Source organism: Girardinichthys multiradiatus, chromosome 20 (assembly GCF_021462225.1).
Source record: "Girardinichthys multiradiatus isolate DD_20200921_A chromosome 20, DD_fGirMul_XY1, whole genome shotgun sequence".
Classification (NCBI taxonomy): Eukaryota; Metazoa; Chordata; class Actinopteri; order Cyprinodontiformes; family Goodeidae; genus Girardinichthys; species Girardinichthys multiradiatus.
In genome coordinates this window covers 3,834,924-3,849,532 of record NC_061812.1, presented here as the reverse complement: position 1 = coordinate 3,849,532, position 14,609 = coordinate 3,834,924, and the positions used below count along the sequence as shown (strand labels likewise).

At 43.2% G+C, this 14,609-nt stretch overlaps 2 protein-coding genes across 6 annotated transcripts in view; both read left to right on the top strand.

Annotated features, from left to right (window-relative positions):
- The window catches only part of LOC124856956 (nuclear factor 7, ovary-like), a 605,901-nt gene that overhangs the window by 319,419 nt on the left and 271,873 nt on the right, over positions 1-14,609 (top strand). The window lies entirely within an intron of this gene.
- mtss1 (MTSS I-BAR domain containing 1) overlaps positions 1-14,609 on the top strand; it is a 64,714-nt gene that overhangs the window by 14,683 nt on the left and 35,422 nt on the right. For all 5 annotated transcript variants that reach the window (XM_047347951.1, XM_047347949.1, XM_047347953.1 and 2 more), the window contains exons 2-3: positions 1,555-1,616; positions 13,031-13,104. In XM_047347951.1, coding sequence (XP_047203907.1) covers positions 1,555-1,616; positions 13,031-13,104 — 136 coding nt within the window. The remainder of the gene's footprint in view (positions 1-1,554; positions 1,617-13,030; positions 13,105-14,609) is intronic.

The window sequence follows — 14,609 nt, the reverse complement described above, 5'->3', positions numbered from 1 at the left end:
GCCAGTAGGAACCAAGACTTTTGTTGCATAAGCAGTTATTTTTTTACAGAATTCAAATACAGGCAGCTTCTTCTACAATGCCCAACACCAGAGGAATATTCTCAGATTCTGGTACCTAGAAGTTGGACTTATCTGTTGGTGTCAAACAGCTTTGTTTTCCGTCAGCTTCATTTATAAATTAAGGAGCTGTGGGGTCCAACCAGCTGGCAGCTTGGGCTTTTTAAATGTCTGTTTTCTTTAACCTGCTCTATTGTTTAAAGTTGGGAGGAAACAGAGAAAATGTTACTGTGGGGTTCAGAGAAGGAAGGAGGGGGAAGCAGCTGTGGTTCTGCAGCACATGTTGGTCCGCTATGTCACCGACACACATGGACTCAGAGGGAAGCCTTAATTTCATGGAGAATAAGTCCCAGTGGCACGGCGGCACCAGTGTAATATGTGTATTTGGGCCAGGTTCTGCTTGTTTCATTCCTTTAATGGTCAGCTTAGGAGTTCTCATCCTCTGTCATCAGGTGGAAATAAAATAATGGATCGCTCAGCTGATCACTGTGTTGGGATGAATTAGAGCTGTTGTTAAAGGGAGGACCTTAATCCTGGTTCTGTGATGTTCAGTAAGGAACCATGGAGGGAACCAGTCCAAAATTGAAGCTGTTAATGCTGGGTCCGAATCTCATCTGTTTGTTTTCCTGCTTATTTTTATTCACAATCAAAAAGATTTTCCCCAACGTTCATAGTTTAGTTTCTGCTTTAAAACAAAAAATGTAACAACGAGAAATACTTTGAAACAATGTTTTTAGTATTTTAAGAAATACTTGAATGCTGTAACTTTTTTAACGTCAGTTTAATTTTCTGGCTCAGCCTCACAGTAATCTGGGTAAGAAGAGAACATTGTCAGAACCCTACCTGTTAACCTTTTCTTCTTCAGCGTCTGAATCTCTAAAATATGTTTCAGGTTTTTTGATCCAGCTCAGCCTAAGTCGATCCAACGGACCAAAACCAGTAACAACATGCGGAACCAGATTAAATGACTTAAATATAATAAACTAACCAATATTGCTGCTAAGTAGAGCATTACCAGGGTTTATGATGTCAGAATCGGAGCTTGCTGGTTACACGGTTCTGGTGATGGATGCACACAGTTTAACTGAGTGAGGAAATTATAAAATGGTATGGGCCCTGACTGGTTCTGACCAACCCAGGTTATATGAGGGATGGCAGTGAGTAGCAGTGGGGATAAAGCTTCCTCTAAGTGGGTTTGGACTCAATGGACCGCAGCGGACCTACAGAAAGGAGCAGTGTAAGCCGTTTCAGACCTGAATGGTCCATGATCTTTACGGTCTTCTAACTTCTGGACCTGCAGGTGTTCTGGTGAGGGCAGTTTAGAGTTGATCACCTTGTCAGCAGAGCCAATGATAAGCTCAGCATGGCGAAGACAGCTGAGATTCTGTTTGTTGTTCAGGTCTAATCAGAACTTTAGGGTTGATGTGTAAAACAAGGTTGGTCAATAGTGATGTTTGACAGAACTGGATTAACTTCATGTTTGTTTGTTTGCTGCAGGCCAGTTATCCCACCTGGGAGGACTTCGTGTCCAAAGGAACCAAGCTGCAGTCCCATCTCAGGTAAAGTTTCAATGGTAACTTTATTAATATAGAACAACAATGTTGTACCAACATGTTTTACCATCCAGACACATGCTGTCAAATGTTAAAGCCAGATGGAAGTACTAGGAAGTCCATTAAACACCCAGAAGGATCCTCTATGATCACTTTCTGTCAAACCTCTTCAAGTTCCAAATCTGGAAATCTGTCCCCTCTGTGGCTCAGAACATCTGCAGTTCCAAGGTGTCGGACATCATTTAAAGCAGAGGTCCTGTACCCAGGTCCTCAGGGGCAACTGACCTGCCCCTGACCTGCATCTAAAACATGCAGGTCAGGGGCAGCTGACCTGCATGTTTTAGATGACTCCCTAAATAAAATGACTGAATTCCCTCCTCAGCATGATGTCCTGTTGTGCAGAAGCCCGTTAATGACCCATTCATTCAAATCTGGTGTTTGGCAACAGAAACATCTGAAAAATGGTGTTGGGAAGGACTGAGACCCAACACATAAGACACAATAATCCTCAAACAGTTTGAATATATGACATGAACCTGTGGGAGAGATCTGAGCAGAAAGCAGCTGAAACTCCAGTCCTTAAAAATTCAGGAACAAAGTCTTTCATTTATGCAGCCGCAGAAACATGTTTCAGAAAGTTTAAATAACGCCTAGTTTCTGTAAACTACAAGAAAACAGATTGATGGAATCAGGAAATGAATGGATCAACTTAACCTTAAAAATATGGTGGGATGTTTTAACTAAAAATGAAATGACAGAAGAAGCGAAGATCCTGAACTGGTGCGGTTATGATCCAGATTTTATCCCAAATAGCTTGGATACTAATTATAGGAGATGGATTGATTTGGGTCTCTCCTCATACTGTACCCTTTACAACCAGGCTGCGCTAAAGAGTTTCCAGACGTTAAAAGACTTAATAGTCTTAACAACAGTGACTTCTTTAGATTTCTTCAAGTACGAAATGACTCGAGCAGCTCTACGTCAAAAAATCAAAAAGCATTTGTAAACAATCTATTAAAAATCTTCATTAGTGCTTACCAAACGGACTCTAGATGTAAGGTAATGTCCAGGATCTGCAAAGGTCTTCAGGAGAGCTGCGGCGCTCTACGGGATACTGCGCCGAAAGCGTCGAAGGGGAAAGCGCGCTGGTAAAGCTCCGCAAAAGAGGACTTCGCACACCACTGCCTTCAATCCACCTGGCAAATGTCCGCTCTCTCAACAACAAGATGGACGAACTGCTTCTCCTCACCGGTAAAAACTCAGACCTCCGCGGATCAGCGGTTCTCTGCTTCACCGAGACATGGCTGAGTGAAAACATCCCGGACCGTGCACTGCTGATGCCGGACTTCCAGCTGTTCAGAGCGGATCGCAAGGTTCACACTGTTAAGAAGTGGACTGAGGAATCAAAGCAGATGCTACAGGCCTGCTTTGAATGCACACACTGGACTGTTTTTTAAACCTCAGCCACTGACTTAAACCAACTAACTGATGTGGTGACATCATACATCAGTTTCTGTGAGGACATGTGTGTGCAGACCAAGACCTTCTGCACCTTTGGGAACAATAAGCCATGGTTTACTCCACACCTCAGGAATCTGCACAGGGAAAAGGAAGAAGCTCACAGCAGTGGAGATTGGGCGCGGTACAGGCAGGCCAGGAACAGACTAACAAAGGAGATCAAAGCAGCCAAGAGAAGCTACAGTGAGAAGCTGAAGAACAGCCTTTCTACTGGTGACACTTCAGCTGTATGGACCGGTCTGAGAAACCTGACTGCCTACAAGAGCCCCTCCACTCATCCTGAACAGAGTCGTCTCCTGGCCAACCGTCTGAATGGCTTCTACTGCAGACATGACAAGAAGCCATTCACACCTCAAGCCATCCCCTCCACATCCCATTCAGGAACAAGTTCTTCCCACAAAGCAACCAACCCCCTACCTTCAGATCCTCTGCCTGCACTAAAGATCTCCGAGGAAGATGTAAACAGGCTCTTTCAGCGCATGAAAACAAAGAAAGCTGGAGGACCTGATAACGTCTCCCCGTCATGCCTGAAAGCCTGTGCACATCAACTCGCTCTGATCTTCACAAGGATCTTCAACAAGTCACTGGAGAAATGTGAGGTCCCCTCCTGCCTCAAACGATCCACCATCATCCCGGTTCCCAAGAAACCCACCATCCTAGGATTAAATGACTACAGGCCTGTAGCCCTGACGTCTGTGGTCATGAAATCCTTTGAGCGGCTGGTATTGAAGCACCTGAAAGACATCACAGGCCCCCTGCTGGACCCCCTGAAATTTGCTTACCGAGCAAACAGGTCGGCAGATGATGCTGTTAACTTAGGTCTACACTTCATCCTGCAACACCTCGACCAACCAGGGACGTACGCCAGGATCCTGTTTGTAGACTTTAGCTCGGCCTTCAACACCATCATACCAGACATCCTCCACCAGAAGCTCACCCAGCTCAACGTCTCAGCCTCCACCTGTCAGTGGATCAACAGCTTCCTGACGGACCGACAGCAGCAGGTGAGACTGGGGAGCATCTTCTCCCGATCCAGATCAATAAATACTGGTGTCCCCCAGGGGTGTGTTCTATCCCCACTCCTCTTCTCTCTGTACACAAATGACTGCACCTCATCGGACTCGTCCGTGAAACTCCTTAAGTTTGCAGATGACACCACTGTCATTGGACTGATCCAGGACGGTGATGAGTCTGCATACAGACAGCAGGTGGATCGGCTGATACACTGGTGCGGTCAGAACTACCTTGAACTGAACCCACTCAAGACTGTGGAAATGGTGGTGGACATTCGGAGAACACCACCCCCATACACCCCCTCACCATCCTCAACAACATCCTCAACCTTCCACAGGAGCTCCTGGTCATCTTCTCCACTGCCATCATTCAATCTGTCCTGTCTTCATCCATCTCAGTGTGGTTTGGCTCATCCACAAAACAGGACAGGTCCAGACTGCAACGAATAATCAGGACTGCTGAGAGAATAATCAGGGCTCACATTCCCTCCATCCAGGACTTATACAGGTCTAGGGTCAGGAAAAGAGCTGCTAAAATCTCTGCAGACCCCACACACCCTGCACATAAACTGTTCAGAGCTTTACCTTCAGGTGGCGCTACAGAGCACTGTTTACTAAAACCAGCCGCCACAGAGACAGTTTTTTCCTCCAGGCTGTTTCTCTGTTGAACATTTAATAGAGTACAAAACAACAGCATACAGATGTTGCAAATGCACCTTTTTATTATATATGTGTATATTGTACATTGTAAATATGTATATTCTGTAATACAAAAACAAAACCAAAGAGCAAAGTGTACCGGAGTCAAATTCGTTGTTTGTATTTACAAACTTGGCAATAAAGCTGATTCTGATTCTGAATTACCTGCTGTGGATTTGAGAACAAAATATTTAGTGGGAATTCAAAGTCTAGCTGCAAGGAAAGCAATTACAAGAAATGGTTTAAACCTGATATCCCAAATATACCTGAGTGGTATGATATAATCTATGATATATTTGTAATGGAAAGAATCACGTTTTCAGTGAGGCTTCAGCAATTAAATCTTGGACGGATGGAAAACATATATTTCACTGAGATGCGCTTCCTTTGTTTAGGTTCCATTCTCTTTTTAAAAGGTTTAAAAATAAAAATGGACTCTTCACAAAAGGGTCTGTAAACAGGGAAGGACTCATAGCCTGTAGCAAAACAACTACAGACAACCACAACATGATGTTTACCCCAATTTAAACCTGATTTGATGTAAATGACTTTTGTTTGCTCTACTGATGGACATTCTGTAAACTGCCACCTGTTTGCCCGTGTTGTTACATGTTTTCTTTGTTGTTACTGTAATTTGTAATACCAATAAAAAACTAGAAGAAAACAACAGCCAGGCTGTCAGATTCATACTTGCTTCATGGACCATTAGTCATATCCGAATGTAGAGGAGACTAGCGTTACCCTGAGATCCTTCAGTAAACTGGCAAACTGGACATTTATAGATGACCTCAGGACCGTTTTTCTACAGAAACCTTCACAGGAACCAGACTAATTTCCTGGGCTCTGTGTTTCCACTGTAGAAAGCATGACCAACTCATTGATGAGCCCTAGTGGAAATATTTAACAGTTTCGAGCCGCAGTCAATGGCTTTTAAACCATAAACACTATGAAATAATCTGAAACTATTGTTGTTTTGGTCTGATTTCATTGTTTTTGATTGCATTCTGGACTCTGCGGTTGCGGTCGGAGAGATCGCAGCAGCACTCCTGTAGACGGACCTGCTCAGCATCAGGCGACATAATCTACATAAACGACCTTTCTAGTGGTGACGAAGACAGAAAATGGCCCAGGTAGATGGAACGCACCTTTTGGGTCAGATGGTCCCAGATGGTCTGAATTGATGAAGCTGCGTGTGTTTTTAGGAGACATTGGAGCAGCTTTCTGAAACTCTGCTATCCCCATGTTGGAGCAGAAAGCTGCTTTAAAACCCTGCAGGAGCAAACATCTGAGCATTACCCGAGTTGAGCACTGGTTTCACACAAGGAAAAAGAAGACGGTGACTTTCTGGATGACTTACTATTTCTAAAAGTTACCATCACAATATTAAATGTAATTAACCAACATTTTTTTTTACCGCTACACAATGTCCCCACAGCACTCTGTGAGCTTTAGTGTCTCTGCCACTAAAATATAGATCAGGTGAGTCTGTCCTGCTGACCCATATATGACCGATATTTACAGGTGAATGCCAGACTGTTTATTGAGCAAGAAATGGATTGTTAATAAACTCCATGATTACTGGCAATAAATAATTACTATTTTAGAGACAACCTAAATAATCGTGATGATTAATCAAGCAGTCTTAACGGGACCAGCTGCTCTTTTTTCATGCTGCTGTAGACCTTTGGTGTAAATCTACTGGTTGATCTCGATCACTTGATGACATGAACTTTCCTCATGTTGTCAGGAGGTTCTCTCCCAGACAAACCAGCAGTAGTGACCCAGGAGCTGGTTCTGTGTGTGAATAGTTTCCCAGTTGGCCAGCATCACTCTGCCTCCTGCAGCCAGTCAGCCAGTAACACACAGCGACAGAGTCAAACATCTCACACTGTGATGTTATGATTATCTGCTGCTAATATTTTCAGCAGATACTTTGTTCACCTCATCAGGTATGACATGAAATCAGCGTGGAGAGTCTCCAGGCTGACAGCAGCAGCCTGGGGGATCGAGTTTTCCTGTTAAACAGGATCCCATTACCAGGGTATCTTTTAAAGAGTTGAAAGCTGTGTTTTATGTTTCTGAAGCTTAGTGTAAGGCTGACCTCTGTGGGCTGCTGTAGTTTGACGTCTGATCTACACTGAAGACGGGTTTGGACTTGATCTGGGAGATTTACATCAGTTATTAGTGCCAAGGCAGTTGGTGGATATCATGGAGATGTATATTAATCTTGGTGTTGATTGATGTAATTTTTTATTTTATTCATAATTTTGTTTCCAATATTCTGAGTTTGTCTCAACCAGAGGTTTAAAAGGCAAAACACCATCACAAGTTCAGGTTGATCTCCTGCGTTTGCAGACCTACCTCTTTTGTAATGACTAGAGAGGCACCATTTATCTGCATTAACATCAGTGTCGACCAATCTTAGTCATGTTTTAACATATCGGTAGGGTTCCCATGGGTAAAACTGGGCCGATATTGGTCAGGTTTTAGCACATCGGCATGGATCCCATGGGTAAAACTGGGTCGATATTGGTCATGTTTTAACACATCGGCATGGTTCCCACGGGTAAAACTGGGTCGATATTGGTCATGTTTTAACACATCGGCATGGTTCCCACGGGTAAAACTGGGTCGATATTGGTCATGTTTTAACACATCGGCATGGTTCCCACGGGTAAAACTGGGCCGATCTTGGTCATGTTTTAACACATCGGCATGGTTCCCACGGGTAAAACTGGGCCGATCTTGGTCAGGTTTTAACACATCGGCATGGTTCCCACGGGTAAAACTGGGCCGATATTGGTCATGTTTTAACACATCGGCATGGTTCCCACGGGTAAAACTGGGTCGATATTGTTCATGTTTTAACACATCGGCATGGTTCCCATGGGTAAAACTGGGTCGATATTGGTCATGTTTTAACACATCGGCATGGTTCCCAAGGGTAAAACTGGGTCGATATTGGTCATGTTTTAACACATCGGCATGGTTCCCATGGGTAAAACTGAGCCGATATTGGTCATGTTTTAACACATCGGCATGGATCCCATGGGTAAAACTGGGCCGACATTGGTCAGGTTTTAACACATCGGCATGGTTCCCATGGGTAAAACTGAGCCGATATTGGTCATGTTTTAACACATCGGCATGGATCCCATGGGTAAAACTGGGCCGACATTGGTCATGTTTTAACACATCGGCATGGTTCCCATGGGTAAAACTGAGCCGATATTGGTCATGTTTTAACACATCGGCATGGATCCCATGGGTAAAACTGAGCCGATATTGGTCAGGTTTTAGCACATCGGCATGGATCCCATGGGTAAAACTGAGCCGATATTGGTCATGTTTTAACACATCGGCATGGTTCCCACGGGTAAAACTGGGTCGATATTGGTCATGTTTTAACACATCGGCATGGTTCCCACGGGTAAAACTGGGCCGATCTTGGTCATGTTTTAACAAATCGGTATGGTTCCCATGGGTAAAACTGAGCCGATATTGGTCATGTTTTAACACATCGGCATGGTTCCCATGGGTAAAACTGGGCAGATTTGGTCATGTTTTAACACATCGGCATGGTTCCCACGGGTAAAACTGGGCCGATCTTGGTCATGTTTTAACACATCGGCATGGTTCCCACGGGTAAAACTGGGCTGATCTTGGTCAGGTTTTAACACATCGGCATGGTTCCCATGGGTAAAACTGGGCCGATCTTGGTCATGTTTTAACACATCGGCATGGTTCCCACGGGTAAAACTGAGCCGATCTTGGTCATGTTTTAACACATCGGCATGGTTCCCATGGGTAAAACTGGGCCGATATTGGTCATGTTTTAACACATCGGCATGGTTCCCAAGGGTAAAACTGGGCCGATCTTGGTCATGTTTTAACACATCGGCATGGTTCCCACGGGTAAAACTGGGCCGATATTGGTCAGGTTTTAACACATCGGCATGGTTCCCATGGGTAAAATTGGGCCGATATTGGTCAGGTTTTAACACATCGGCATGGTTCCCATGGGTAAAACTGGGCAGATTTGGTCATGTTTTAACACATCGGCATGGTTCCCACGGCTAAAACTGGGCCGATATTGGTCATGTTTTAACACATCGGCATGGTTCCCACGGGTAAAACTGGGCCGATCTTGGTCATGTTTTAACACATCGGCATGGTTCCCATGGGTAAAACTGGGCCGATATTGGTCATGTTTTAACACATCGGCATGGTTCCCAAGGGTAAAACTGGGCCGATCTTGGTCATGTTTTAACACATCGGCATGGTTCCCAAGGGTAAAACTGGGCCGATCTTGGTCATGTTTTAACACATCGGCATGGTTCCCACGGGTAAAACTGGGCAGATTTGGTCATGTTTTAACACATCGGCATGGTTCCCACGGCTAAAACTGGGCCGATATTGGTCATGTTTTAACACATCGGCATGGTTCCCACGGGTAAAACTGGGCCGATCTTGGTCATGTTTTAACACATCGGCATGGTTCCCATGGGTAAAACTGGGCCGATCTTGGTCATGTTTTAACACATCGGCATGGTTCCCATGGGTAAAACTGGGCTGATATTGGTCATGTTTTAACACATCGGCATGGTTCCCAAGGGTAAAACTGGGCCGATCTTGGTCATGTTTTAACACATCGGCATGGTTCCCAAGGGTAAAACTGGGCCGATCTTGGTCATGTTTTAACACATCGGCATGGTTCCCACGGGTAAAACTGGGCCGATATTGGTCATGTTTTAACACATCGGCATGGTTCCCACGGGTAAAACTGGGCCAATATTGGTCATGTTTTAACACATCGGCATGGTTCCCATGGGTAAAACTGGGCCGATATTGGTCAGGTTTTAACACATCGGCATGGTTCCCAAGGGTAAAACTGGGCAGATTTGGTCATGTTTTAACACATCGGCATGGTTCCCATGGGTAAAACTGGGCCGATATTGGTCATGTTTTAACACATCGGCATGGTTCCCATGGGTAAAACTGGGCCGATCTTGGTCATGTTTTAACACATCGGCATGGTTCCCAAGGGTAAAACTGGGCAGATTTGGTCATGTTTTAACACATCGGCATGGTTCCCATGGGTAAAACTGGGCCGATATTGGTCATGTTTTAACACATCGGCATGGTTCCCACGGGTAAAACTGGGCCGATATTGGTCATGTTTTAACACATCGGCATGGTTCCCATGGGTAAAACTGGGCAGATTTGGTCATGTTTTAACACATCGGCATGGTTCCCACGGGTAAAACTGGGCCGATCTTGGTCAGGTTTTAACACATCGGCATGGTTCCCACGGGTAAAACTGGGCCGATATTGGTCATGTTTTAACACATCGGCATGGTTCCCATGGGTAAAACTGGGCCGATATTGGTCAGGTTTTAACACATCGGCATGGTTCCCATGGGTAAAACTGGGCCGATATTGGTCAGGTTTTAACACATCGGCATGGTTCAAATGGGTAAAACTGGGCCGATATTGGTCAGGTTTTAACACATCGGCATGGTTCCCATGAGTAAAACTGGGCCGATATTGGTCATGTTTTAACACATCGGCATGGTTTTTGTTTGGTCATGTGATTGTGGTGCAGCTCAGGACTGGTGGGTGTTTAACTGAAGCATAGTGGCCGTGCAGTGGGAACAACACAAGCTATTTAGTCAGCAGTATTTATTGTTTCTTGTACTACGTTTAGTCTGTTGTGGTGTTCCTGATGTCAATGAGGTCCAAGGTGGTGGATACTGTCCCATGGTTTCTACTGGGAATTGATGTAGCCGGTGCTGGATTCTGCTCCATATTATCAAATGTCCAGTTAATAAAACCTTTTCAGGAGGCTCATTTCAGCTGCTTGAATCAGATCTTGTTCTTACAGCCAGACTCTGTATCTCATGAGCTTCTCCTCTTCACCACCACAGTTCGGAGCTGAGATTTTTATTGCTTTGAGCATTGCGGACCAGTAACGTGCAGCACAACGAAGCACCAGCACACCTGGTGGAGAAGATCTCCTCAGCATTATGTCATTATGGTCTGAAAACAATCCTGAAAGGATTTTTATTGGGCTGAGACCCAGAAGGAAACGTTCAGCCCATATTGAATTTAACAGTAGGTTTAATATTTCCTTCCAGGAGACCAAAGCTGGACTTTTCAGTGCATGATGGACTTCCTCCTTCACAGATGGAGCGAACCTTTGAAGAAAAACTGCATAGTTAAGGATCAGCATTCATCTCATCGTTCATCGTTATCATTAAAATGATCTGATCATGATTAGAATTAATTATGACAACAATAAATTCCACTATTAAAGCCTGAGAGGTCGGGTTGTGTTCCCTTCACCGTTAGTTCTATGAGAGCATCAAGAAATATGAATTAATTTGAAAATATGATTATATTCCGTTACAGATAAAAATCACACGTTTTTATGTAAGTGGTGTCCTGATGTAACCTGTTTTTAAATGGCTGCCTTTTCAGAACAGTGTTTGTGTTTCTGGAGCTGCAGGTCACTTGGCTGAAAACGACCGCAAAGAAGCTGAAGATGCTTTTTATCATTATCACAATAAATACGCAATATCGTGATAAACTTTAGTCCATATCTCCCATCAACATGCACAGCCTGTTGATGGATGTTAAAGGCTAACAGGGTCTTTAGAGTTTTGGGAATGTTTAAATGACAAAGTAGTCTTAGATTTTGGAATTGGAGCGTCCAACATGAAGCACAAAGGAAACACAGAGAATTTTTGTATGTATTTATTATATTTCCACTGAGGTCAGAGATGCACACCTATTAGCCCTGAAAACATAAGATCAGGTGACGGTGCCGTCAGTCGTGTGTGTGTGTGTCGACTGGGAGAGAAACACACACAGACAAAAGGTCCATTGATGAAGATGTGTGGGCCTCAGGTTTCCAGTTGCACTCCTGGCATAAACCTTTGAAGGTAAATGGCTTCTCATGTGGCTCTACCAGCTCTGCTTCCAGAAGAAAAGACCTCAGTTTAACCAGTCCAAGGCTTTGTTTAGGAGCTACCTACTGTTGTAGGTTGCTGTTGGGTTGCACTGACTGCAAGAACCCAAACCTTGCGAAACAGTACCGGTCTGAGCTGGTTCTGCTTACCTCGCAGATTTCCCACCCGAGAGCACATTCAGGGGATTTTAAGCGTCAGCTGTCTGGAGGGACAGATTTCTTTGAAGCATTTCACTGCAGCTTCCTGTGACAGTCATTTCTAACAAACTTCTTAAAGTTTTGATGTAAAGAGCTCATTTATTTTTTCCAGCCTTCCAAGATGGCAAAGATGTAAAACCTGCCTTAAAATAGCGGTTCTGGAGTCCTGGTTGCCTGCGGATTGTTAGCTATTGATTCTTGGTACATCTGGTACGGTTCTGCTTCAGTAATGAATGAGTAGCAGGTCCAAAGTACAGATCCAGGCTAGTGTTTTGTTCTTCTGTAGACAACAGGAGGCAGCTGCTGAAAAGTCATTTTTTAATATAACTGTCTAGCGTTGTATTCCTGACATGAATATTTACAGTTTTAGTTCAATTTAAATAACAACTCAGCTAAAAACTAGCTAACCAGCTGTTAGCGTTTCTGTCTGCCTTCTACAGGTTAGGAAATTAAAGCAGATAAAATGTCACACAACCTCACTGCAAAAAGTCACAACTAACCCTTAAAGAGGCAGGTGATATTTAAGTGATGTATATAAGTGTACTTTTAGCAGGTTATTAATGAATATTGGTCAGCGTGTGCTTTTAAAAAACAAGGAAAATGGACCAGATCCAACGTATAAATAATCTCTGAATGTCTAAATGGAAACAGGGATGCATCCAACTGTCTGCTGATCATCTGGTGGAGGACAGGGTTTCTCTTTGGGAATCAAGTCATTGGAGCAAAGCTTCTGTTTTTAGTCTGTAGGAAGTCTTGAGAAATGTTGATTTATGTCACTTTAACAGTTTACAGTAAAGCAAAAATATAAAAAGAGGAATGACCTGTGACCTTTGCACACTACTGTTACTGAATGCATGAGGACACATGAGTTGTTTCATTCATGGAAATGCTAATGGTGTGACCAGGTCTCTCTCCTCCAGCACATTTAATCTGTTCTGTGGCAGCGTCTGGATTACACGGACTGGTCTTTAACAGTCACAATAAAAGCTAACCGTTATATCTGTTTCATGTGTTTTCTTTAGAACCACCATCGTGCTCACTGGAGCCTTCTTGGATGCTTTCCAGAAAGTTGCAGACATGGCGACTGGGACCAGAGGTGAGAAAGACCATCATAGAACTGGTTGTTGGTGAGAAATCAGCTGCAGGAAGCTTCAGAGCTCATTCTGCAGCTCAGCAAGACACTTCATGAACGAACAGTTATTGGTTCTGATTCTGTTGTTTGGAATGAAATTCATTTTCTTTTCAATGATTGAGAACATCTGCACCCGTGCAGGAGAAGACTTCCTGCCCTGCTCTAAACAGACATTGTTTTGTGTGGAAGATGAATAAATTTAGACCCTCTTTGACTTTGTTCTGCTTACAGCTCTAAAAATTTAAAGTTTTATGCATAAACTTCATTAATTTGGTGAAAATAACTGGATTTAAACTTTAGAGTTGTTGATGGAGGCATTATTATACATTTTATTACATGAGGCTGAGCTCTGATTCATGTCCTCAACCTAAATGTTCTATTATTGGTTATCTGGGAGTTCGTTCGAGTTATTGTAGATTAAATGGTTATAACTGAGAATATAATTAAATATAAGGACCTAGGTTGTTAGTATTCATGTGAACACAAGGTAACTGTATTATTGCTGAATATTGTTAACATTTGCAGCAGTTAGTGTGCCTTTCTCTCTGGAGTAGTTATATTCAAAGTCCAACTCACTGATACGTTCAGATTTATTCCCTAGAGTTTTTATTAGAGAAGGTCGTATCTATTTAGTTATTTAGTCAATGTGTGACAGAAAAGGAGAAACGTAAAGATCTGAGCCTGAGATGTTGGAAGAACAACATTCCTATATGAAAATGTTTTCTTATCTCATTGGTCATTCTATCAGCTTTTAATCAGGCGGTTCCACTTTCTGCTCGATGGGTTCTTCACTTTATAAATTATTGCGACTTGCTGAGAACTGGAAGCATTTAAGCAGGGTGGGTTCATCAAACCTGTTAAAAATGGAAAACACAAAGATCTGGGCCCGTATTCCCAAAGAATCCTGAGACTAAAAGTTGCTCCTAGTGACGTCACTCTAAGAAAGATCTTCAAATTTCTAAGACTTTTCCTAGAATTTTCCCTCGGTAAGATAAATATTATCCATGAAGCATCTGAGGCCTTCAGAAAGCTCCTAACGTGAGGGGAAGGTAAGAGGTAGTGAGGAGGACTTTAAGTTAACCTAAGAGTGTCTGAAGCACAGAAGACAGAGAGAAAGGAGAGATATTTTCCTCCAACGAACAACAGTGAATGAATAAAACGCTACTGGCTCCATGGTGCAGGGATCCACCCCCTAAACTGTCAAGTAAATGAGCTCATAAACTTCTAGAACAATCATACAATTATTAACATAGAGATAAGATTAACTTTATTATCCTCCTAGGGGGAAATTAAATAGTTTCAGCAGCAGGACAGGTAAAAGGTCAACCTTTAGTAAGCTAATATTTGGAAGGATCAATAAATGATAGAATCAAAACTAAATAATCCTAAATAAAAATTGAACAAAATTACAAACAATATATTACAGAATTATTCTACTCAATAAACAAGGAGATCACAGTAAATTGCTG